The sequence below is a fragment of the Ochotona curzoniae genome, unplaced genomic scaffold (genome assembly GCF_017591425.1).
Source record: "Ochotona curzoniae isolate NIBS_2020 unplaced genomic scaffold, NIBS_Ocur_1.0 contig_908, whole genome shotgun sequence".
In the NCBI taxonomy this organism is placed as follows: domain Eukaryota; kingdom Metazoa; phylum Chordata; class Mammalia; order Lagomorpha; family Ochotonidae; genus Ochotona; species Ochotona curzoniae.
Genome location: NW_024466607.1, coordinates 8,851,370 through 8,874,142, shown reverse-complemented (window position 1 = coordinate 8,874,142; position 22,773 = coordinate 8,851,370). Strand labels below are relative to the sequence as shown.

Sequence of the window (22,773 nt, the reverse complement as noted above, 5' to 3'; positions counted from 1 at the left end):
CCTGGATCCTGGTGGGAGATCCCCAGGGAAGGAAGATGACTTTGCTTGGAGTCTAGGAAGGGCCTGGGCTTTAGGCACTGAGCCTCTTCCTGTCCTGAGGCACCCCCTCCCTTGGGTGGGCTCCCTAAGGAGCACTGGTACATAGGGCATTCAGCCAAGTGTAATGGTGCCCCGTGTCTCCAGAGCTGCATGGTATACAATGACACCACTATGGTGTGCCGAGCACCGTCTGTGGACAACCCGACACGCACCCCACCTGAGCTGGGCGAGCGGCCGGATGAACTGGGCTTCGTCATGGACAATGTGCGTGCCCTGCTGGTGCTCAACTCCTCCTCCTTCCTCTACTACCCTGACCCTGTGCTGGAACCCCTGAGCCCCACTGGCCTGCTGGAGCTCAAGCCCAGCTCCCCACTCATCCTCAAGGTGGGTCCTGATGTGGGGCAGGATGAGGCAGGGGCTTCAGGAACCTGCCCATCAGGGACTCCCCAGCTCACCCTGCTCCCATTACAGGGCCGGAACCTCTTGCCCCCTGCACCTGGCAATTCCCGTCTCAACTACACAGTGCTCATTGGCTCCACGCCCTGCATCCTCACTGTGTCAGAAACACAGCTGCTGTGCGAGTCACCCAATCTCACCGGACAGCACAAGGTCACGGTGCGTCTCCTAGCTGGCCTATCCACCTGGGAGGAAGAACTTGCAAGTGATTCCCTGGCCCCAGCTCTGGGCTCTTGGGTTCCACCCAACAGGGCCACCTCAACTCTGTAAGCCAGTGCCTACCTTTGTCCCCAGCCCTATGAGAGCACCTTACCAAGGCAGTCCCAGTCTCAGATCCCTGCGTCCCTCTGGTGAAATGTCATCCACTGGGAGTTGTCTGTCAAGCAACCTTCACTCTCACCCGATAGGTGCGAGCTGGTGGCTTCGAGTTTTCGCCAGGCACGTTGCAGGTGTACTCGGACAGCTTGCTGACACTGCCTGCCATCGTGGGCATTGGAGGTGGCGGGGGCCTGCTGCTGCTCGTCATCGTGGCCGTGCTCATCGCCTACAAGCGCAAGTCTCGTGATGCCGACCGCACCCTCAAGCGGCTACAGCTCCAAATGGACAACCTGGAGTCCCGCGTGGCCCTGGAGTGCAAGGAAGGTGTGCTGTGCTGGGGCTCGTGGCTCTCCGAGCTAGGTCCTGTCTCACCTGCTGGCTCTGGCTCTGTCTACAGCATTCCGCGTGTCCTTGTTGTGGGGCTTGGTCCTGGGCAGGTGCCTGACCCAGATAACTGTCTGGGGCCTCTGGACTCCTGGAACAGGTTCTCCTTCTGTTGGCTGCTCATGAGACGCCACCAGGCTAGGGATGGGCTCTTGACATTCTATACCTCAGTCTTCACCTCTGCAAAATGGACACAATAGTAGCACCCACTTAGGGTGCCGGGAATGGGAGTAGAAGTGGCTAATGGTGCCTGGGTGCTTCTGTCTGTACAGTGTGTGGTGCCCTTGCTCCTGGGTGTCTGTGGTCAACTGCCAGGCTCAAACACATCCCTGTCCTGGCTGGCCTTTGCCTCAGGGAGCTCAAGTCACACCATCCTCCAGAGATGGGACAGGTGACTGCTCAGACAGGGCTGGGTGTAGCTGATGCCTCTCTGCACTGTATCCAGGGCTCTGTCTGGCTCAGGCGCCTCCCTCTCCAGTGCCCACTTGTCTCTGGCATGCTCTTGGCCTTGGTGAGAACATAGTCATAATGGACAAGCTTAGTCACCCCAGGGGGCAGGAATCAATTCCTGATGGCCACATCCAGTCTCATCCCCTTTTCCCCCCACTGCCTTTGATCTGGACCCCCTGAATCCTTGGGCTAAGAGCGAGTTGACCCCAAGACCAGGTGGGATGTGGCCCAGAGAGAGTGGACTGGATTCTGGGCAGTTGGGGACCGCAGTTGCACTGGCTGGTGCCGGGAGCAAGGGGCTGAGCAGCAGCCATGAGCAGCAGTGGGAAGGAGGAGTTCAAGGGCCCAACCAGAGGGGCACGGTGGAGCCCCAGAGCCATTCCCACACATCTTGGTGTGGCGTTGCCCAGGGTCCTGAGCACAGGGGCTCTGGGCAGCAAGGCTGGGAGCTATGGGAAGTCCATGCAGTCCAGGCTTCCTGGGAGCCAGCTGAGGGGGTGAGGTCTGCTGCTGGGTAGCTGACTGGGAGCCAGCTGTAGTGGGCAGTGATGCCTTGGACTCCAAGGCCCCGGGCCTCCCTGGTGCAGCTTCCACCTTGCTGTGGCTCCAGGCTCTGCCGTGAGCCTATTAGAGACTGTGGTTGTGGGGTGGCAGGGAATGCAGCCTTGGTGATAAAACATTCTAGGCAAGCCTTGGTGATAAATCATTCAAGGCATGATGCAGACCCTGGAGCATTCCTGTGTCAGGGCTGGGAACTGCCAAGCCTCCCGGCCCCCAGGATGGGGTACTCAGCCCTTTACATCCCAGGGGCTCCCAGATTGTGACTCACACCTGAGTGGCCTAGGGTCTGCTGGGGCTCTCCCTGCCCACCTGTCCTGAGGACAATCTTGGTGAACAGGTATGGGGAGCTAGGTGGCTGGTAGGTGGGCCATGGTGGCCTGTGAGTATTATAGGATACCACAAGCCTGACCGTGGGCCCCAGCTCTCAGTACAACCCACCAGGCTCGGCCCCCTCCCCCAGCCTTCCTGGCGCTCCCCTGGCTCACGATCAGATAGCATTTCCCTCAGGCAGCTGCTGAGCGGACACCTCATGGCTCTGGAATGTTCCATGGGGCTGCTCCACTGCTCTGCTTGCCTTTGTTCCTGATAGAGGCAGAGTTGGTTGGGGATGGGCTGCACTGGGAAGGGGGCCCTCTATGGGCTAAAGGTATGCACGTGGGGGTTGTCAGAGTGAGGGGGTGAGCTTGCAGCTGTTTGGCCCTGGGGCTCTGTTGCCTGCCACCTCCTGTACCTGACTGCACCCCTTCCTTCCTGGCTGGTGGAAGGAGGCAGTGCCCCAAAGTGGCTCCACCCCCACTAACAGTATCTGAGGCCTTGGAAGCCCCACCCAGCTCAGCCAGCTTTGCTCTCATGTGCCAGACCTTGATCATTGCCCTGGAGATTGACACAAGGTACAGCCACTGACACCATGTCCTGCTGCCCACAGCCTTCGCAGAGCTGCAGACGGACATCCACGAGCTGACCAATGACCTGGACGGCGCTGGTATCCCGTTCCTTGACTATCGCACGTACGCCATGCGGGTACTCTTTCCTGGGATTGAGGACCACCCCGTGCTCAAGGAGATGGAGGTAGGGCCACTGGCCTCACAGCGGGAAGCAGGCTGTCGCTGCCCACCACCTGCAAGGCTCCCTGGGGACAGAGAGCAGGATGACCTCAATAAGAAATGCCCAGGACCTGGCATCCCCTTAGCATGCCATCATCTTGCCTGAGTACTGGTTCTTTCCCAGGGACTGACGTCTGTGGGATGCACTGGGCACTCACCCTCCCCATGCTCCTGGTCACCCCAGGGTACTCTGCCCACCTCCTGCTGCCAGGTTGGGGCTGCCCACACCTACCTCCCTAGGACCTCTCCTACTGTCCTCACTCACCACATGGACAGCCTTTCCACTGGACTCTGAGTGCTTTTCACACTCAGCAGCACCAGCCGAACCCGTGTCACCTCCCTGTCTGCAGTAGGCTTCCCCGGTCTGGCCATGGCAGGGCCCTGCCCAAGGCCATCCAGATGGCAGTAGAGAACAGTGGCAGCTTCCAGGTCACATCCTTTCTGCCAAGAACAGGCGAGCCTTGCAGACTGACCCACTGGCTCTGAGGGGCCAGCATGACATGCCACTACCCTTGGGGCCTACTGTCTGGGTCTTCCCTGCCTGTAGCCACCAGGCCTGGACAGCCCCACACTGTGTGCTCCCACAGGTACAGGCCAATGTGGAGAAGTCACTAACGCTGTTTGGGCAGCTGCTGACCAAGAAGCACTTCCTGCTGACCTTCATCCGTACGTTAGAGGCCCAGCGCAGCTTCTCCATGCGCGACCGTGGCAACGTGGCATCGCTCATCATGACGGCCCTGCAGGGTGAGATGGAATATGCCACAGGCGTGCTCAAACAGCTGCTGTCCGACCTCATCGAGAAGAACCTGGAGAGCAAGAACCACCCCAAGCTGCTGCTGCGCCGGTGAGCAACGGGCCAGGCCTTAGGCTGGTGCCTGTCCTGTCTCCTGGGTAAAGGGTGGGGGGCCAGCCATTGTGTCCCTGAGCTTCGGCCTCTGCAGGCCAGACATCAGTAGCAGGGACCTGGATGTGCTAGTACTACATAGGGCAGTCAGTGCCAGGCCTGAGGTCACATACCGCAGCCTGGACCGTCCACAGCAGGCTTCTGTGGTCTTCATCTCTGCCTGGGGTCAGGATTAGGGGCCATGGCGGGAAGTCTGCTGTTGCATGGTGACATGATGCCAGCTGGTCTCCTGCTGTTCTCCACTCCCTAGAACTGAGTCGGTGGCCGAGAAGATGCTGACCAACTGGTTCACATTCCTCTTATACAAGTTCCTCAAGGTAGGATGGGGCCAGGTGTCCGAGCAGAGCCAAGAATGGGAGGGAAGCAGCAAGGGCAGGGGCACCAGGCTAAGGAGAGGAAGGATGAAAGTATAAGGCGGAGTACAGCCTCTTCCCCCCGCCTGCCCACCACTGCCAACTGGATGTGGCCCTGCCAGTTGTATTTGAGCTGTAGTTTGTGGGATCAGCCACCTGCACTGCAGGTGCTGCTGAGCTGCCATATGCATCAAGTGCCACCTGGCTGGCGGTGTTGTGCATGTTGTCACAAGCTTGGAGCAGCAGGCTCCCATGTCACACCCTGTGTATGCAGTAAGCGTGTGCCTGGTCACTGTGTTCCTGGCTGACACTCTCCAGTTGCAGGTGTCCTGCCTCTGTGGCCCAGGGGAAGAAGGTGGGGCTGGTGTGGATCACCTGATTGCCTGGGTTCAAATGTCCTACTGTCTTCACAGCATGCTGGGCTGGTGCCTGTGCTTCTGCTGGCTTGCAGGCACTCAGCTGTCCCTCAGCAGGGTGCTGCTCAGCTCAGCAGGGACTCTGCTCTGGGCACTGTCACCTCTGAGCAGAACTAGAGGTGATAAGTCCTTGTGCATACAATGGTCCCCAACATAATGCTAACATCATTGCACACAGAGCTGTCAGCATTTAACAGTCATGCATTTCCTGTTAAAATGACGTTCTGTCACGTCAGTCATTTGTGCACCAAGAGGATTGAGCAGGTGCACCTGGTATGCAGCTCACCCAGCCTCTGTGGCTCTCACACCCAGATGAGCAGACTGTATGTGGTCAGCTCCCCACCTGAGTACTGAGCCAGGCATGGACTCTGTCTTCTGCAGGGCTGGGGCATTGTGTAGTGCATGAGTTGCACTTGGGTCCAGCCAGGGCCTTACGTCTTCTGGAAGGATCTGTGTTCCTACCCCAGGAGAGACAGAGAATGGGGCAGATGTGCTCTCTGTGCCTGCAGGGGCTGGTAACCCACCTGCTTGATCTGCCACTGCCTTCCGGGGCTGCGTTAGCATCAGGCTGGATATGGAGATAGTGCTGGGGGCTGTAGCCTAAGGCATCCTGATAGAGGCTACAGGCAGATCCCACCCGCAGCTCTGGGCTCACGGTGAAGTGAGAGCAAAACACCAACATCACCCGTGTACAACCCCACCCCGTTGGACGGTCCCTCCCCTTAGGATGCTCTGTGATCACAACTGTGTTTCGAATTTGAGTTTTGTGCCTTTTCTCAACTTGTGACACGGGTTCTAACTGCAGTTCCCACTCTGTTGTGGACTGTGTCATCTCTGTCTTAAAGATACAAAGTGGGTAAGCCGGCTGAGCTATGCTATTCCTGGTTCTGGACAGGGCTTTGGGCAATGCTACCATATGCAGCAGGATGTGGGTATCAAAATGTCCTTGAGACTTGGAGTGTGTGCAGTTTTCAAGTTCTGGAGTCTGCACCCCTTGCTCCCCAGTAGAATATCTGTCACAGTTTAATGACCTCCTGACCCATCATCGGCCACAGTAAAGGCCTCGGGTGGCACTGGTCCATTCTTGGTATCGCATATCCTATCAGCTTCGGTCAGCATACAGCGCCGTGTGTGGTGCTATAGCATCCTGGGCAGAGCTTGCCATGCCCTGTCCTGTTCACCTATTCCTCCGCCAAGTCCTGGGAGCCCAGCTCTTCCTGCTCTCCTGGGTTTGCCTTTCCAGAAGGCAATCAGAGTCAGACTCACACAGCAGCAGTCTTTTCAGATTGGCTCATCTCACTCTGTCACGTGCATTTGAGGCCCTTGCATGTGTTTTCACGGCCCAACCGCTTGTTCCTTCTGGGCATGCCACAGATTTCCTCAGCTGTGGTCAAATGCGCATAGCATAAAACCTGCCATCGTCACCATCCTGGAATGTGGGGTTCAGCTGCAGCCCCTCTGTGTCAATGGAGGACAGCTCACAGACATCCAGGAGCCTGCTGTGGAATGGGCTAGAACAAGCTCACTCCTGCATGCACCCACCCTTCTCTGGATGCCTGTGACCCTTCACAGTGGGGGTGCCAGGGCTGCTGGCCGCCATCCTGTGTGAGGCAGTGCTGCTCAGCACCCCCACCTCAGCCAGTGCATCCCAGCTCTGGTTGGTTGAATCGTGGAAGGCTTTCTGCACATTCATCGTGTTCCCTGGCTGTCACCCCAGTCTGTCCACCGCTGACCAGGCCTCTGCTTCCACTGAACTACTCTTCACCTGTCACACCCCAGTAGCCCCATTGGCCCCAGTAGTTCCCTCTGTGACGTCAACTGGCCTGGCAGCCTGGTTCAGGGACAGTCAGACGGTCCCTGTCTTTGTGTGGCTGGCTGACCCCACTAGGCAGTGTAGAGCAGCCTAGGAGTGTGCCAGCAAGAGGGGACATGTGGAGAGGGTTTGTGCAGCAGAGTTTTATTTCCTATGTTTTCAGTGAACCAGGGTCCCACTGTGAGCTGAAAACATTGAATGAGAAGTCACAAAACATTGAATAATGCTTAGATTTCCGGTTTTGTGCCCAATTCTCTGTCCCTTTGTGCGTCCACACTGCATGTACTGCCCACCTGCTGGGGTAGTACAGTGCGTGTGTGTCTGTCACGCTGCATTTACATCATAGTGGCCCCACGTGTGGTGGTGCTAGTGATTAGAACGCATCCAGGAGAAGCCGCAAGTGCTTTCCCATGGGGAGTGGGAGGTGGAAGTTCCTACTAAGAAAAGAAAGCAGTCTTATGCCCATGGTGCCAACACTTAGGCAGGAATGGCCTCACATTCGTGGCCCAGGAGTAAGTCCTGCTGGTCCCACTGCCATGCCTCTTCAAGCCATGGGAGTCGTGGCAATGGGATTGAAGCGCTCAGGTAAGGTAGAAACGGCAGCCTGTCTGTGGACGGATTGTGTTCTCAGGGACGAAGCAGTGAGCACCGTCCAGTGACTTCAGTAGGGGACTCCAGAAACAAACCTCTACTGTGAGCGCAGGGTGGCTTACAGGCTAGGAACAAATTTAGACAGGATTGCACATAAAGCATAGTGTGTGTAGGAGTGGGTTCTCTCTGAGGTGCCAGGCGTTCCCATGGGTCCTAGGACTGATGCCCCCGAGGGACTGCCATCTGCAGAGGAGTGCTATGCAGCTGTCAAAAGGAGGGGAACCCTGGCCCATGGCATACACACATGGACTTGGAGAGCTTAGGTTATTTTTTTTTTTTTAAGATTTTTAATGGGAAGTCAAATATACAGAGAGGAAGATCTTCCTTCCCATGGCTCACTCCCCAAGTGACTGCAACCTCTGGAGCTGAGCTAATCTGAACCTAGGAGCCAGGAGCTTCTTCCAGGTCTCCCACATGAGTGCAGGGTCCCAAGGCTTTGGGCCATCCTCAGCTGCTTTCCCAACTGCTACAAGCAGGGAGCTGGATGGGAAGTGGGGCCATTGGAACATGAACTGGCGCCCATATGGGATCCCAACACATGCAAAGGATGTGCCACTAGGCTACCGCACTGGCCCGAGCTTAGGTTATTTTTCAACAACCATATCTTTTCCAATTCTTGGAAAGAGTTATTGAAAGAGGGAAAGAGAAAGATCTTCTAGCTGCCAGTTTACTCTGCAGATGGCCACAATGGCCAAGGCTAAGCCAGCTCAAGGCAAGAGCCAGGAGTTTCTTCCCATCTCACACGTGGCCACAGGGGCCCCAGCACTAGGGTCACCTTGTGCAGCTTGATTTTTTGGGTCCATTAGCAGGGAGCTGGATCAGAAGTAGATCAGCTAGAACACGAACCAGTTCCCTATATAGGATGCTGGCTTTGCAGGTAGTGGCTTAACCAACACCATCACCAGCCTTAGAAACAAAAGCCTGTAACCAGAAAGTCATGCGTGCTCATTTCACGGTCTCCATAGCAAATGCAAGCAAGGGAAGGGCCCAGTGTCCGTGCCCTCTACTATTCTGTGGGCAATGCTGGCAGCGTCTGGTGCCTGTCTTCCCACACTGGTCTTTGAACTGAGATGAACAGTTGTGAAGTGAATGTACTTTTTGTCCTGTGAGGGATCCTGCTGTTGGACCCTTTTTCTCCTTTTGAGTGCACTGTACACCTTGTCTTCCTTCTCCGCCCCTGAACAAAGTGCCTCGCCCACCCTAGCAGGCAAGGACCTAGGGTCCACCCTGTCCTTCCTTAACAACTGTGTAATTTGCTACATGTCTGTTGCCTTAGGAAGAGTTGGATTCTTCCCTTTGTGGCCACTAGTGCAGTTGTGGTTCGCGGTGCTGGTGTCTGAGTGGACTTCGGAAGGTGCTGACCATCAGACACGCTCTGTTTTCTGCTTGACTGCTGGTGCATCGTCCTGTTCCATCTGGGACGCTGCCCTCGGGGAGCCCTGGATTTCTCTGCTGCTTGTCCGTTTGGCGGGAGCAGGTTGGAGGGTGTCGCCCCAGCCGCCAGACCCTTCACCGGCTGAGCATTGCCTCTGTGCTTTAATGGAAACTCATATTTCTTCTTTGAAGCCAAGTTTACAAATGTCTGTCATTAGCCTTCGGTCATTTCTCTAGGCTATTTATTTTAGTAGATTATGGGATTTCTTACCTCTCATTGCTGCTGTGTTAGACCAGGAAGTGATGTCTGTGTCTGTGTGTGGTGTGATCTCGGGATGAGGTCAGAATCCCTGGGGTGGAGAAGCGTTTTGTGCACATGCCACTCACTGGGCTGCCCATGTTAGCGTCCTACTTGGGACACACCATTTCTCACCAGGTGATTTCTTCATACCTGTGGCCAGCACTGGGCCCAAGGCCTTTAATTCTGGACTTGCCTCTTTCCTGGCTTTTGTCCGCTCCTGTTTCCTCCTCTGCAGCCCCTACCCAGGTGCTGAAGAAGTGCTCAGGGCCGCCTTCCCCCAGGTCTGGATTTGAGTCCTAGATTCTCCAGTTACTTGCCATACAACCTCAGGCAGACCACCTGGCTCCCCTGACCTCATCAGAGGCTTTGACCATGCTGCTTTGACTGGGGACCCTGCAAGATCCCTGTGCCCCAGTCGCTCCCATCAGATGGCATTTCCAGGAAGAGAGGCAGCTGGTTCACCACCCTGGTCCAGCCCCACTCCCCTCCCCAGCCAACTTAATGAAGCCAAGTTTGCAAATGAAACATAATTTCAGAGACAGGCATGTTGTCGTGTTGTCGCAAGGTCTCTGGATGATCTATGCTTGTGGCTGCTCCTCAGCAGCTGTCTCTTTAATTACCGCAGATGCTAACGAGGCATCCAGAGCATCTGGTTACTGGGTAGAGCCACTGTTTGTTTGCCAAGGGCCCAGTTGGGGGCTGACCTGGCCTGCTGCTCGCCAGGGGCACACTCAGGCCTTCTGAACGCCATCAGATGGCCAAGCCTGCAAAAGATCCTAAGCCCAGGCCCTGCCAGGGTCTCACCTATGCAGTGGTTGCCGCCCACCCAGGCACTGCTGGCTGCGGACAGGGTTGACCCTTGGGGGCCGACAGGGCCAAACCAACTTCCATCCGGTCAGCATTTTCACTTTGCTTGGCAACAGGAATGTTTCACTTAGGTAAATTGTCATTCAGTTTGTGATGCCAGTGTCTGGAGCCCTTGTCAGGCGCCATGCTGGATGCCGGGGACTAGGTGTGAGTGAGCCACTTGTGCCCTGGCCCTCATGCCACCTCTCTTGCAGCAACAGCAAGGTTGTTTCTAAGGGCGTCTTGTATGTTGGGGTGTGTGCATTGGGGTAGGAGTAGCGGGTGCTCAGAGGTCCTTGTGTAAATGGGGTGCTGGGTAGATCCAGGGGGTTTGCAAAGACTTGCTGGGTAGACTCCAGAGGGAGTTCCAGTTGCAGGGGCTGCAATGCAAAGGCTGCAAGGCAGCAGCTGGAGGCATCCCTGCAGCCGCAGTGTGGCAGATATTACCCCTGCAGGATGCTACAGCCCCAGGCCCTGGGGTGTATGGCCTCCTTGCCTCTGGCTGCAGAGCCTCTGCAGGTCATGTCCTTGCAAACAGCCTGAGCTCATGATTGCTTAGAATGCATGCTGCAGGCTCTCTGGGCTGCATACCCTGAGCTGCTTGCTCTGGCCCTGCCACAGTCAGGCTCAGTGAGTAGGTCCTGGGGGCAGGTCCCACTGGGGTCTGAGGACATCAGGGTGGAATCTGCTGGCTGAAATCTTTTTTTAAGATTTATTTATTTTTACTGGAAAGACGGATATAGAGAGGAGGAGAGACAGAGAGGAAGATCCCCTATCCGATGGTTCATACCCCAAGTGGCCACAACCGCCGGAGCTTAACCAATCAGGAGCCAGAAGCTCTTCCAGGTCTCCCATATGGGTACAGGGTCCCAAGTCCTTGGGCCGTCCTGGACTGCTTTCCCAGGCCACAGGCAGGGAGCTGGCAGAAAGCGGGGCTGTCAGGACACAAATCCACACCCAGATGGAATCCCGGTGCGCTCAAGGCGAGGACCTTAACCACTACGCTATTGCACCGGGCCCTTCTGGCAGAAATCTTACTGGGCCACCCATGCTCCACCACTCACATCTCAGAAGAGTGCTGGGGCTGTAGCCTCTGTATTCCACTGTACTTCCTCGTTTTTCTGCAAGCCCAAGGCACAGAGCAGCCTCCTCGAGAGATCTCCGTCACAGAACTTGTTTCTCCTTGCCTGGGAATAGTGTGGCTGGCACCGGAGGGGCTGGGGTCAGAGAGGGGACTGTGCTGGGAGCCTGAGGGGGTGCTGGCTACAACTTTATGCCCCGCCTGGCTGTAGGAGTGTGCTGGGGAGCCGCTGTTCATGCTGTACTGCGCCATCAAGCAGCAGATGGAGAAGGGCCCCATCGACGCCATCACGGGTGAGGCCCGCTACTCCCTCAGCGAGGACAAGCTCATCCGGCAGCAGATCGACTACAAGACCCTGGTAAGGAGGCCAGAGGCTCAGAGCCCGGCCACCACCAGCTATCCCTGCCGTCCCGGTGGCCCGCTCCTCCCCACACCCTCAGAATCACGCAGTTCCTTCCCTGCTCCCTGCAGACCCTGAACTGTGTGATCCCTGAGAACGAGAACGCACCCGAGGTGCCTGTGAAGGGGCTGAACTGCGACACAGTGACGCAGGTCAAGGAGAAGCTGCTGGACGCCGTGTACAAGGGCGTCCCCTACTCCCAGAGGCCCAAGGCTGGGGACATGGACCTGGGTGAGGGGCTAGGCTTGAGGAGGGCCCTGGACAGGGCAGCTGGTGGGAGAGGTTGGGGGCCTCCACAGCAGGTTGGAAAGTTATGGTGAAGCAGACGGGGGACAGGTAGACCATGGCAGAGTGCTGCCCTGCGTGGGCCCATGGAGCCAGGGGCTGTGGCTCCTGGGGCAGGACTGTGGGGGTCATGCGGGCAGTGTGGCTAAAAGGCAAGTGTCAGGCTGAGCCCAGCTAAGAGGCAGCTGCCAGGCTGAGAAGTGCACTTGGAGTCCTGGGAAGGCAAGGGGAGGCCCCTGAGCTTAGGGCCCTACAGCAAGTACAGAGGCCACAGCCAAGTGGGAGGAGCTGTGTGAGCAGGAGGGGCCTCACTCCACTGTGGCCCTGCTCCAGGGCCCACGCAGCCTGCCTCATGCATGGGTCAGGAAGTCACCAGTCTAGGGAATAAGGCCCCAGACCCAGCCTTCAGTGCCCTGCTCCCCACAGAGTGGCGCCAGGGCCGTATGGCGCGCATCATCCTGCAGGACGAAGACGTCACCACTAAGATCGACAATGACTGGAAGAGGCTGAACACGTTGGCACACTACCAGGTAGGCCCCAGCCCCGCCCTCCAGCCGTAGGGCGAGCTCACTTTCCTGGACACTCGGCAGCTCACACTGCTGCTGTCAGGAACCTCTGCCCAGGGGACAACCAGGACTGTGGCAGGTGGCAAGTGGCAGAAGGAAAGGGGCAGAGGCTATGGGGCCATCCCAGGCCCCGCACTGGCCCTGCCCCACCTGGGAAACAGACCCCCAGGCTCAGGCCCAGGGGTGTTGTGCGGGGCCCTCAGCATAGTGGTATCTGCAGGCGTCGCACAGGCCTTGACCCTCTGCCCACAGGTGACGGACGGGTCCTCAGTGGCACTGGTGCCCAAGCAGACGTCTGCCTACAACATCTCCAACTCGTCCACCTTCACCAAATCCCTCAGCAGATATGGTGAGGGGTGGAGGTAGAGGTGGGACAGGGTTGGGGGGCATCCTGGGCTGCTCAATGGTGTTGTCATCACACCTGCCCCTTGGATCCCCAGCTTTGCTTTCAAACTGCAGGCTGGGCCTCTCCTGGCAGGGTATGCCCCAGCACATTTATGTCCCTTCCCAATGTCCTTGGCTGTCCCCAGCAACCCAGGGAGGCCAAGGCTCGGACAGGGGTGAGCGTCTGCAGAGGTGGGCCTGGGTGGGAGTGCTGATGGCCCCATGCCTGCAGAGAGCATGCTGCGCACAGCCAGCAGCCCCGACAGCCTGCGCTCACGCACGCCCATGATCACGCCCGACCTGGAGAGCGGCACCAAGCTGTGGCACCTGGTGAAGAACCATGACCACCTGGACCAGCGCGAGGGTGACCGGGGCAGCAAGATGGTCTCAGAGATCTACCTGACGCGGCTGCTGGCCACCAAGGTAGGCCCCAGGAGGTGTGGGGACTGGGGGCGGAGAGGAACAGCTGGGCCACAGCCATATGCAGAAGCCGGCTCTCACCTGTCTCCCACGGGCCATCTGGCTGAGGCCTGAGCTCTCAATCCCTGGCCTTCTGCAGGGCACATTGCAGAAGTTCGTGGACGACCTTTTTGAGACCATCTTCAGCACTGCACACCGGGGCTCAGCCTTGCCGCTGGCCATCAAGTACATGTTTGACTTCCTGGATGAGCAGGCTGACAAGCACCAGATCCACGATGCTGACGTGCGCCACACGTGGAAGAGCAACTGGTAACTGCGCAAGGCATCCGCTGAGGCCAAGCTGGCCAGGGCCCAGGGCTGAGGCTGCTCTGCTGCACGAGCACCCGCATCAGACTGTGGTGGGGACGTGGGGTCTGTGTGCACATGGGTGGGGCCCTGAGCTTGTGCACTGGGCAGAGATTTGCCAGTGTGAGAATGGGGGCTGGTCGCAGTAACTGGGTCCGTGCAGGCTGGGGTTGTCTACCAGCTGTAGCATTTGCCAGCTGAGGCCTGGGCCAGAGGAAGCTCACAAAGGCACTGAGCCATGTTGTTGGCTAAGGTCATTTCACACTTACACAGATGTGGGCTGTGGCTCGGAGACCTGGCTGGGTGGGAAGGAGCCCGTCTGGAAAGGGGGGCAGGCTGACCCTGTGCCCACTTGCCTGCAGCCTGCCCCTGCGCTTCTGGGTGAATGTGATCAAGAACCCGCAGTTTGTGTTTGACATCCACAAGAACAGCATCACGGATGCTTGCCTGTCGGTGGTGGCCCAGACCTTCATGGACTCCTGCTCCACATCCGAGCACAAGCTGGGCAAGGACTCACCCTCCAACAAGCTGCTCTATGCCAAGGACATCCCCAACTACAAAAGCTGGGTGGAGAGGTGGGCAGCCAGGGGGGGCAGAGGGGGAGGGCAGGCAGGGGGTTAGGTTCCCACTCAAGAGCTCACCGCTGGATACCTGCCAACAGGTACTATGCTGACATTGCCAAGATGCCCGCCATCAGTGATCAGGACATGAGCGCGTACCTGGCCGAGCAGTCTCGGCTGCACCTGAGCCAGTTTAACAGCATGAGCGCCTTGCACGAAATCTACTCCTACATCACCAAGTACAAGGACGAGGTGAGTGTGCCCAGCAGCCTCTTGCCCTGCCTACTTCCTGCTCAGCCCTGGAGGTAGCACCTGCTAGAAGGGCTTCCCTCTTCAGTGCCCACCCTGTCTTTGCCCCTGTGCACCTGTGTACCTGAGCACCTGAAGTCGCCTGAGCCCCGGGGGCAGTCAGGGGATCCTGGCGGAGGGGCAGAGCCAGCTGGGCCCATAGCCACCAGGAAGGGTAGGGTGAGGTGTCTGGTTTTGCACAGTGGAGAACTGAGGGTGGGTGTGACTGTTTCTGTTGCGGAGAGTTGGGATGCTGTTAGGGGGATTGGTGGCCTGGGGGGATGTCCCCAGGGTCCAGTAGACTCTTGTCCTGTCCTTTAGCTTCCTTTCTGCTTCCTCAGAGTTCCCCTTGTCATCCACACCAATGTAATTAGGCCTCCAGGGTGTCCAGTAGCAAGACTAGCACTCAGTCCTGGCCTGTGACAGGGCACACAAGAGCTTAGGGGACAGGAGAGACTTGCGGAATGGATCAGCCAAGGCTGCCTGGGTGCTGGGACCAGAGGCAGGGTGTTCAGTGCATGGGTTCTGGGTGTGAGTGCAGGGGCCAGACTTGCCCCGACTGAAGGTGAGGAGAGCTGCCGGAGGCGCAGGCCTCGGGCCAGGACTTAGAGTTGGAGTTCTTCTGGGCACCCAAAGCCTGGGTGCCAGGGGAGTGTGGGGGTCATTAGCTAAGCAGGGTAGGGGACTGCGGGCAGGTCAGGAGCTGAATGTGGTACAGAGCAGAGGTCGCTCAAGTCCTGCAGCTTCTGCTGCAGGAGCCCCAAGAGGGAGTGGGGGGGTCCCTAGACCGATGCCCTGAGACAATGGGAAGGACAAGCAATGGCATGGTGGCAGTGCTGGCTCAGGGGATGGGGAGAAAGGCACGCGGCCCTGGGGTCCAGTGGGAGTGGGCAGGGGAGAAAGGTTTTCCAAGGTACCCTGCTGTGGAGAGGCTGCTGTCCACAGACTTGGGGTGAAGGTGGGGCTGAGGACTCCAGTCCCTGGGGCTTCAGGGTAAAACCCCCTATTCCTCTTCTGGAGACAGGAGGGTTCAAGCCTGAGACACCCCAGGTACCCACTCCATATAAATGGGCAGCTGGCCCAGCCCACCAATGCATGCCCCCATCCCTGCCTACCTGCAGATCCTGGCTGCCTTGGAGAAGGATGAGCAGGCCCGGCGGCAGCGGCTGCGGAGCAAACTGGAGCAGGTGGTGGACACGATGGCCTTGAGCAGCTGAGCCTGGCCACTGACCACCCGGTGGGAGGCAGAGTGTGAGCGCAGCCCTGGCCTGCCATGCAGGGTGCCCGGGAGGTGCTCAGGGACCAGGCGTGTGGTCCAGCCTCCTCTGGGTCCTCCCCTTCTCTTCCCACCAGCTGGAGTTCTGCCTTCTGTTGGTGAGGATGCCATGGTGCCTGCTGGGCCCCCTCTGTGCCCGGAGCTGGGAGAGCATAGAGTGGCTGGACTGGCCCAGGACCCTTGCTGCATGGTAGTCGTTGTGGGAGAATAGGGCAGCCCCCAAGGGGCCAAGGAATGAAGCCGGGGCCTTTCACAGCAAGGGGCAGCTGGCCCATCAGTGTCCTCGAGGCTGGGACAGGGAGCCAGGAAGAAGCCCCCAGTTTCCCAAGCCACAATATCCGTCGAGGGAGAAGCAAAATGCCTAGGGCCATCCGAGATACGCCAAAGCCCAGGCCCGCCGCCGCTGCCAAGCTTCCCTGGCCAGCATCCTCATGTCCGCCGCACCACCACCTCCATCCTCAGATTCACCGCGTGCTCCGCGCGGCCAAGGCCACCTGCCCCGAGAGGCCCCACCCCCTCCTATGGAGGGGTTGCAGATGGCCTCTGCCCAGGCTCCCGAGGGACTCTCGGACATACCAGGCAACCCTGTTTGTGCTCAGGACTGTGCCTGTGGGAGCCCAGGGAGGGCTGGGGCCCTGGGCCACAGAGCACATGTCCTGTTATTTATTGTCCTGCCCCACACTGCTCCTGGTACCGCCCCCAGCAGCTGCTCACAAGGGTTGGGCAATGCCCGCCTCCCCCAGGGCTCCTGAGGGCAGCTCTGTGCACCTGCCCCTCCTCACCTCCCCACCCCAAGTGGCTCCCAGTCCGGCATCTCGGCAGCAGAGGGACAGCTGAAGACCGATCTCCTTCTCCAAGGGGAACAAGAAATCAGCTGCCCTCTGCTTGGGTGGCGAAGGCTATGCCAGTACACCTCTGGCAATCCACCTGTGAGCGACAGGCAGTGTCCAGAGGTCTGGAGGTCAGTAGCTGTCCTCTTTGCCCTCCCCAAGTGAGAGAGAACACATTTTTAATAGAAACACACCTGTACATATATATATATATATGTGTGTGTATATATGTGTGGCTCTGGCCTCCGTCTCTGGCCCCAGTGGGGTGCTGTACAGGTAACTGAAGGAGAAAGGATTTTAAATACCAACAGAACAAGGGCAAGCAGGTGGTGGGAAGGCTGCCTGGAGGCGGGGCTGCGGGGAAAGGGTCCATAGCCTTCCCACAGTGGACTGGCCCCAGAGCTGGGGGTAGGTGTGGAGAGGGAAGGGGCCTCCCCCACCCCCCACCACCACTGTCACCGCTACTCCGCCCTGCCAGGGTGTGCGGAGCCTGTGGGTTGTGCATGATCGTGCTAGCGTTTAGTCTGAGTTGATCTTTTTAAAACTGCAAGTGTTGAATACTAGAGGTTGTTAGAGCCCCCTTTTATTACTTTTTTTTTTTTTATTAATCAGTCACTTGTAAAAGCAAACAAGCGGCCTGTCCCCTTTTCAAGTTCACTTTTTTGATGGTACTAAAGGAGTCTCATGGACTTTAAGGGACAGCTAACTGTGGCCAGACTCAGCCCCAGTGCCCTGAGCCCTTCCACCCCTTCCCCTCCCCCACAGGCTGCTGGCCTCCAGGGTCCCCCTTTTCCCAAGCAGCAGCGTGAGCCACAGCAGACCCCAGCAGGTGGAGTGAGGAGCTCCTCCCCACATGGGTGGGGGTCGGCATGAGATGGATGAACTTGTGACTCAGGGAGCTCTTAGCCCCGCAGGTGGCTGCCGTAGCTCGGGATTTCCTGCCTGGGCAAACCAGGGCTGGGCCGGAGCCAGATGGGACTGACCATGGTGGCCCGCCCTGTGCTAGCTGGGGTTCCCATCCTTGAGTGTGTCCCCCACGCCTCCCTTCTGATGCTGCCTGTCCTGGCCCAGGCAGAAGCCTCTGTTTTCCCCGAAGTCTTCCCTGGACTCTGGCTTCACATTGAAGCCCCCAGTTCTTCCAGTCCTGCCCACTCAGGCCGGGGGGGGTGCCTCCTCCCCTCTGCTGCCCCCTCCAGGATCCAGTCCCTGCCTCCTGGCCCTAGTAGAAAAGGGCCCTGGGCCAGCCCTGCAAGGCTGCCCTTGTCCATGTGGGTGGGCTGGTAGGGTGGGCATCTGGCCCTACCTGGAGTGAGAGCCTTGGAGCAAGCGGTGTGGTATCTGGCCGCAAGCACTTTAGCACTATCTGTTTACATACACATGATGAAGCCGACTCGGGGCACCGCACCCAAGACAGCAGACGTCCGGGGGTCCCCGCCAGCTGGTGGAGGGCACCTCGGCCCCCTCCTTGCCTCTGGTCCCTTATAGGCCTCCCAGCTCTGCCACGCAAACTGGGCCCCCTTTATTACTCCCCGGTGCTCTACTGTGGGGTCTCTAACCCCAAGCTCTGATCTGGAAGTGGCAGGTGGGTACAAAAGAGTAGGGACTGGAACCCACTCCATGTGCCTGTGTGATGCTCCCGGACACCCCAGGGTCTCAGCAATGATGGCACGGGTGCTGGTGCAGCTGACCCAGACACTACTACTGTTGCCACCCTCCTCTGGCCACCTGCTTCTTACAGCCCCTGCCCCAGCGTTTCTCTCCCTCCCCACCCCTGATCGCGGGGGTGCTCGGGACAATTCACTCCTGGGCCTGGGAGCCTGGCTTCTTGATATACCTCGAGCTGGCCCTGAACTCCCAGCCCACGGCCACTATACCCCAGGCCTGCCTCTCCCTTGGTCTTAGGAGCCAGGGGCTGTGGAAGCGGGGTACCCCAGGACCCTTCCCCACCACCCCTGGCATCAAGTTCCTCCGAGGGACCCAGGGGCCCTACCCCTTCTGCCCCCAGTTGCGGATGACGGCTGCCGTCGTTGGTGCTACACGAGCTAGAGTAGATCTATTTAGAGAGAGAAAGATATTTTTAAGACGAAGTCCACAATTAGCTGTCCTTTAATGCCGAAGAGCCCCCACCCAAAAGAAGAGTGACCACTCAGACGGTCCAAGCTGACCTTGGCTACAGCTTCTCTCAGAAGCCTGGTAGCTGCTGGGCGCTCGGCCCGTAGATATGTAAATAGACGGCTATTTCCTATTTTACTGTTCTTCAGATTTAGTACTTGTAAATACAACGCACACATTAAGGAGAGATTAAACATTTTTGCTAAAAGTTCCTGACTCTGGGTTTTCTTGCTGTTTGGGGGCTGAGGTCACAGGGCCAGGAGGCAGGGGCACGAAGCACAGCTGGCCCTCAGAACAGCATCTCCCAGGGAGAGGCGAGGCAAGCAGGTACTCAGGGCCTGGGGAGCGACTGCCTGCATAGACGTTTGTTCTGGCAGACCCCCGAGGTGTCTGATGCCCCCCAGAGGCAGAGGGCCATGCCCAGGCACTGGTGGGTCTGAGCTGGGAGCTGTGATGGAGGCTGAGAGCTTGTGGTTCCAGCGGTGGCCTTTGGTTGATTCTCCCCAGAGGAGAGGATTGGCATTTGAGCACCCTGCTTAGAGCAGCAGTTCCAGCAATCCCCATGAGGCAGGGCTCCTGCAGGCCTGGCTGAAGCATGAGGTACATTGTGAGCCACAGGGTCCAGGACCCACCCTGAACAGCCTGAGACTGGGACTGGAGTTCCCACGCATTCATTGCCTGGGAGCACTGTGGTTGTGGGCACCCTGGCAGCTAAGGAGCCGGTTGGGAAAAAGGCATGGGTGTGCTTCCATTCACTACAGCGCCCAGCCCATCCCAGGGCAGGTGGCTCAGGACTGAGGGAGAGGCATCACTGGGGACCCTATCCAGCCTGTGTGGCCACGGGGAGGAGGGCACAGCACACGGCGAGCGTGTCCAGGGTCACGTGGTGGTAGGCAACAGAGCCAGACTGAGAACAGTCCAGGAGGTGTCCCAGCCCCGGAGCGCCCGGGCAGCGCCCCCGCCTGCCCGGCTCTGTTCCCTGCGAGGGCTCTGACAGTGGCCCATAAATCATCATCAGTAGCTCCCGCTCCCAACAGACCCTTTCCTGACAGCCAGGGCTGCAGGCATGGAGCTCAGCGCCCGGCTCAATTACTCAAAAGAAATCGGTGTAATCACCATGAAATTGCATCGGAAACAAATTTAGCAAGTGTAGTCCCGTTTGGGGTGTGACGTGGCCCGGTTCCTTTGCCTAGGTCCCCTTCAGCTTTCCGGCACAATCAAGCCCTGCCTCAATTACCCTCGTCAGGGCCGCTGAGGGCTCCGGCCCCTCCAGCCTGAAATCAGGGGGCCGTCTCTGAGCAGCAATCAGCACTCCCCACACCGAGGTGATGAAGTCTAATTATACAGGAGGCAGATGCCTTCTGATTGCCTTGCACATCGGCTCAAAACCAGCAGTCATCGACATTGGGCATGCCACTTGCTCCTAGCAAAACATGTCCATCGGGAGGGGTAGGGGTGTTGGTGGGGCCCAGCCTGCAGGCCTGCAGCTGGCCATCGTCGCTCTTTCCATGGAGAGGTGACTTTAAACTTCTTGTTTGGTCCCATACATGCAACCACTCAGGGCAAAGGAGAAAACAAGGCTGAAGAGGGATAGGATAACATGCTAGGCTACAGAAGTTGTCAAGGTGGGGCCGGCGCGTGGCTGAGTGGGATGAGCTGCTGCCTGTGAAACCAGCGTCACAGGTTCAAGTCCTAGAAGCTCCACTAATGATCCAGCTCCCTGCTGATGCACCTAGGAAAGCAGTAGGTTCAAGGACTTGACCCCTGGCCGTTGACCTGGGAAACCTACATGGAGTTCTGAGATCCTGGCTTCAGCCTGACCCAGCCCTGACCGTTGGAGCTATTTGGGCAGTGAACCTGTAGATGGAAGATCTCTCGCTACTCCCCTACCTCCCCACAACCTGTCTCCTCTCTTCCCTGTCATTCAACCTTCCAAAGAAAAGATTTTAACACTAAATGCTAATGAAATGCATACCCAGGAAGGCAGGTGTCACACACCTGAGAGCTGGGGCCTTTTCCCAGCCCAGTGGACAAGGGAGGGCAGTGGAATCCCCAGGGAGAAGCAAGAGCCAGCCATGGTGACATCTGAGGAAAAGCATTCCCTGAGGTCACCAGGGATGACCTGGAGGGATGGGAAGGAGGCTGGCAACAAGTGTCGAGGCCAAGGCTGAGAGTTCAGGGGCCTCCTGGGGAAACGGGGCAGGCATTTGGCAGCAATGCATCTGGGACCCCAGAAGTGGGACAAGGCCAGAGTGTTAAGAGGTTCCTGGAGATGTCCCTGAGGGGGCATAGCCTGGCCGTGTCCTTTTGGGGACTTCCTGGAGGACATCCGGATGGCATGCCCCCTTTCTGAAGCCAGCTTGGGCGGTGTCCTGTGTCTTACTCCGACACCTGAATCCCAGGGGAGATGACCCGGTTCCCTTGGAGTGGGGATCCCAAAGGCCGAGTCTGCAGCCTATACCGCACAGCATGCACTGCCCAGGTGTAAGTGTTTGGGAAGCTGTGGACCCTGCAGTGGGGCCTGGGCTGGCACCATTCCCAGCTCCACTTGGGAGAGGAAGACTTGGGGACAGAGAAGTGACGTCAACTGTCCACATTCACATGGCTGCCTCATTGAAGCCAGGACAAGCTAAGGCTGTACAATCTCCAGGTTGCTTTCCTGTGCCAGGGAGCACCTTAGGGACAAGGCCCAAGAGGTTGCTGTTATGATCTGGGCACAGAGCAGAGGTGAGTGGCTGCCCGTGAGCAAAGCCTGGCACATGGGGCTCCCTGGAGAGTTTTTCCCCAGGGAGCAGGGTCCCCTGCAACAGCCTCCAGAACATGGCCAGCCTCTGAGTTCACGTGCCTGGATGGGAGACACACGAGCTCTCCCTTGCATGATGTCTGTTCAAGAAGGGCCACTGTCCACCCGGCATCGGTGCATCCAGTTAAAACCTCAAGCACATGTCCTTACCAGGTATCCCTCCCTATCATAAATAGCAGACTCTTTCCCTAAGCTGGCTGGAGCAGAAAATGCAACTGGCTGGCTTGTGCAATGGAAAAAGCTAAGGATGCGTCTGGCCTTGGGCTTGGCTAGATCCAGGGGCTCTTATAAGATCACCAGGGTCTTCTGTGTGGGGTTTGCTCTCAAGCAGCTCTTCCCCAAAGTGGAGGGAGGGTGCAATCATGGGCACCAGCCTTGCCACCTTAGCCATCACCACGGGTGTAGAGCACCTGTGCTGAACAGGTGTTCAGGGAGGGATCTGACTGGCCAGTGTTTAGGTGTAAGTGTCCTATGGGCCCAATCACAGTGGCCCTACAGGACAACGGGGTTTTCGCTAGCCAGCTCCTGGGCTGCATATCCAGTGGGAGAGCTCAGTCCTGGGCCTCAGGGTGTTGCAGACTGTACACAATTGTGCCTGTGTGCAGTGGGGGAGCCCTGCACAGTCCATCAGGCCCACCTGTTTGCACAGGACTCGGAGAAGCCTGGGCTCAGCTGTAGTTACCCACTTGCTTCCTGGACACACGATCCACTGCTCATTGTCCATTTTACTATTTTTACATTTTTAATTTATTTGTTTGTTTGCTTTAGAGACAGAGAGCTCTTCCATCTGCTGGTTCAATTCCCAAATGAGCCCAACAGTTGAGGCTGCCTGATAATGCACCATTCCCCAGCCTCCCCGGCCATCTGCCCTGCCAGAGGCGACATGGGGGAGAGGACAGGTCCTGATCTGTGTTCCCGCTGGGCCCCTCTTCGGGACGGGCATCTTCCCTAGGGCTGTCCCTCCCGCCCAAGCTGAGAGGGAGAATGGCATCTGCCACCTGACCTTGACCAGCCCGGGGTGCCCATCCTAACACTGGGCATACCCCGAGGGGTGTGTCTGGATGAGGTAAAACGCGGCCCGCCCAATGTGCTGACAGTCTGTGCAGACTAAATGGCTGAGCTTCCAAGGTGCTGGTGGTGATGGGGAAGCCCCCTGCTGGGGCAGCAACGTTTTCCTTCCTTGAAATGAACTCAATCACAGGGGTTCTTCTGAGCCTGGGGACCCGACAGCCTCCTGAGTCAGCAGACAGCCCAGTCTGCAGGTTACTGACACACCCTCTAGAACCACAAGTGCCAGTTCCTTATAAGACATCATCCATCCATCAATACATTTGTCTATCCACCTGCATCCAGAGAACCCGGCTGCTGTTTGCTCTCCTCCTCGCCCACTGGTCAGCACGGCTGCTTGGGGCCCCACCTAACACTTCACCTATGCCAGAGGCCTAGCCCCGCAT

The 22,773-nt window shown here is 58.0% G+C and overlaps 1 protein-coding gene across 3 annotated transcripts in view; it reads left to right on the top strand.

The window, feature by feature from the left end:
- The window catches only part of PLXNA1 (plexin A1), a 44,124-nt gene extending 22,979 nt beyond the window's left edge, over window positions 1-21,145 (top strand). The window contains exons 17-34 of one of the 3 annotated variants that reach the window (XM_040995320.1): window positions 184-423; window positions 511-654; window positions 903-1,137; window positions 3,134-3,276; window positions 3,899-4,155; window positions 4,466-4,532; window positions 11,262-11,408; window positions 11,522-11,681; window positions 12,162-12,265; window positions 12,554-12,650; window positions 12,918-13,108; window positions 13,245-13,414; window positions 13,813-14,025; window positions 14,112-14,262; window positions 15,420-15,547; window positions 16,515-16,517; window positions 20,552-20,559; window positions 21,136-21,145. In XM_040995320.1, coding sequence (XP_040851254.1) covers window positions 184-423; window positions 511-654; window positions 903-1,137; window positions 3,134-3,276; window positions 3,899-4,155; window positions 4,466-4,532; window positions 11,262-11,408; window positions 11,522-11,681; window positions 12,162-12,265; window positions 12,554-12,650; window positions 12,918-13,108; window positions 13,245-13,414; window positions 13,813-14,025; window positions 14,112-14,262; window positions 15,420-15,515 — 2,415 coding nt within the window. In that variant the 3' untranslated portion in view covers window positions 15,516-15,547; window positions 16,515-16,517; window positions 20,552-20,559; window positions 21,136-21,145. Of the gene's footprint in view, window positions 1-183; window positions 424-510; window positions 655-902; window positions 1,138-3,133; window positions 3,277-3,898; window positions 4,156-4,465; window positions 4,533-11,261; window positions 11,409-11,521; window positions 11,682-12,161; window positions 12,266-12,553; window positions 12,651-12,917; window positions 13,109-13,244; window positions 13,415-13,812; window positions 14,026-14,111; window positions 14,263-15,419; window positions 15,966-16,514; window positions 16,518-20,551; window positions 20,560-21,135 lie in introns of those variants that run through there. The other 2 variants (XM_040995321.1, XM_040995319.1) reach the window with 2 other exon arrangements.
- Window positions 21,146-22,773: the final 1,628 nt, after the last annotated feature.